At 53.6% G+C, this 2,341-nt stretch overlaps 1 protein-coding gene across 1 annotated transcript; it reads right to left on the bottom strand.

Annotated features, from left to right (window-relative positions):
• Nucleotides 1-261: 261 nt before the first annotated feature.
• On the bottom strand, nucleotides 262-1,311 carry LOC119321201 (putative protein phosphatase 2C 23). Its single transcript, XM_037594990.1, has one exon. It carries the CDS (start codon nucleotides 1,309-1,311, stop codon nucleotides 370-372), a length of 942 nt encoding a protein of 313 aa, XP_037450887.1. The 3' UTR covers nucleotides 262-369.
• Between the last annotated feature and the right edge of the window lie 1,030 nt (nucleotides 1,312-2,341).

Raw genomic sequence — 2,341 nt, 5'->3', positions numbered from 1 at the left:
AAGAAGATCATGTTTATAGTATGCTATAAATAAATAATAATATGGATCTTTTTCCGTAGAAGGATAATAAAGGGATTCTCAGGTAAGGCCTGTTGGGGAATGCAGTACCAACGCATCCATGGCGTTTCAGTCCAAATCCATGGCCATGGATGATAGTTCCATAGCCTGCCAGAAGGCAATAGCCAGTTAGCCACCTTATTTTTGCGGAGAAGGCAATAGCCATCTGACTCGAGTAGCAACGTACACACATGTTTCGTTTTCCCAAAGACCTGATTTATGGTTGGAAACTCCTTTACATGTCCATGGATGACAGCTCTTGTCCCAAAGACTCACAACGCACGGAAGAAGGAGTGGAAAAACAAATGTAGGTCAAGAGTACAGAGAGACAATGAACGCGACGACGACAGTAATATCGTCTGGCTTCCCACCGCGGCGCTGGTCTCCTTGTAGCCTCCGGCTGTCGGCGCTGTACGGCGAGTCTCTGGTTTTGCTCGTCGACATCTCGTAAGCGATGCCCGCGACGACGTCCGCCATGTTCTTGGGCGAGAAGCCCAGCGCCATGCCCATCCGCACGACCACCTCCAGCTCCGCGTCGAACATGTTGTCGAACAGCCCGTCTGTCCCGAGCACCACGACGTCCCCGTGTCTCACCGCCATCTGCCCGACGTCGGCTTTGTTCACGCGCTCCCCTTTTCCGGTTGCTTTGAGCTGGAACGGGCAGTTGAAACGCCTCTGCTGCCGCTGCGAACGGTGCACGAGCCTGCCGTCTCGGAACACGGCGAACGCGCTGTCGCCGATGAACGCCCACTTGAGAGCCGTGCCGGCGAGCGAGAGGATGACCGCCGTGGACCCCCCCTTCGCGGCCGAGGCAACCGTCTCCTCGTACGCCCGCTCCAGCAGCGTGTACGGGCAGACGGGCGTGCCGGACTCGGTCGCCAGCACCTGCAGGAAGGCGCTCGTCATGAGCCCGCGCGAGAAGGCGCCGGCGTCCACGCCTTTCTTGCGGTACCCGCCGACGCCGTCCGCCACGCCGACGACGCCGGCCTCGTCGTGCCCGAAGTGCGCGTCCTCGTTGTGGCGCGGCGCGTAGCATGAGGCCCAGTTCATCCTCAGAGCCCGCGGCTCCTCGCCGTCGCGCTCGCGGCGCTCCCGATGATGCGGCGGCTCTAGATACAGCGCGAAGAAGCTGGCGATGGCGTCCTCGGAGGAGCACGAGGCTCGTTTCTCGAGGCCGAACGCGGCGCGGAGGGCGTCGGGGATCCGTTTGTCGATCTCGCCCAGGGTTTGCTGGATCGGCTCCAGCGTCTCCATGGCTGCGTTCTTGGCTGAGGGTTTGATCTCTTGGGCATGATTTGTAGTGGTAGATCGAGGAGAGCGTCTGCCGTGTACATTGCCCATTGCCCACCTAAGGTGATATCAACTCTGTATGCTCGCCTTATATTACCTTGCGTTGGGTCGGACTCGAGTCTCGATCGACTGTCCACAAGGTCCGTGTTTGTCACGAACCAGGATTCCCAGTCCGACTTGGTCGTTGGTCCCGAACGATTTCGTCCCCTTTTCCTGGTCATGTTCAGTCGGTCCGTTGTGCATCGCGCGGCCCATGGACTGCTCCAGTTCAGTTCACGTTCAAATGGACCAGCCCGTTAACCACGCAGAGAAACAGCCCTGCCCACGTAATCCACTATCCTAAAAACGTAATAATCCACTAATTCTGCATCCCCCGTTCCCAATTGGGAGGTGCTCCACCGCGTTAGCACTGGCGTCTTCGTCCTCCGCCGCCCTTAGGCTATGCACCCACGCAAAGACATTTCTGGCAATAACGCTACCTATCGGCAACCCATCAGCCAATAAGATAACGCCACCAATCCCAGTGCCACCTTTGTTTGCATTCGTTTCTTTCCTGAGTTTGTGTGTTGGTAACTTGGTATTTTTGTTCACTAGGTCCCATCATGTGCAGAGATAAGATGCATGCATGGTCTCATCTCTTTCTTTTTCTGACTCAAATACATGATATGACACGTTCACCCTCTCTCCTCTCCCACCTAATAAATTCATCCTTTTATTTTCTCTTTGATCATTTAAACCATTCATATATTGGGAAATATAGTTTTGTTTCTGAAACTTCTTTTATATTTGGACTCCCGACGCCAATATCAATAGAACATGAACAATCATGGATACGTTTCAACATATTTAAATTGCAATGTTTCAATCCACTTCACTCTATTTTTTTCTTTGCGAGGATAGCTTCCAACCTATCCGTTAAGGTAGTACAAAGAACACTAGAAGTAAAAAATACATCTAGGTTCTAGTTCACCTAGCGACAACTACTATCACTGGA

The sequence above is a fragment of the Triticum dicoccoides genome, chromosome 6B, assembly GCF_002162155.2.
Source record: "Triticum dicoccoides isolate Atlit2015 ecotype Zavitan chromosome 6B, WEW_v2.0, whole genome shotgun sequence".
In the NCBI taxonomy this organism is placed as follows: Eukaryota; Viridiplantae; Streptophyta; class Magnoliopsida; order Poales; family Poaceae; genus Triticum; species Triticum dicoccoides.
The sequence above is the reverse complement of the archived record's forward strand: the minus strand, read 5'-3'. Positions and strand labels throughout refer to the sequence as shown.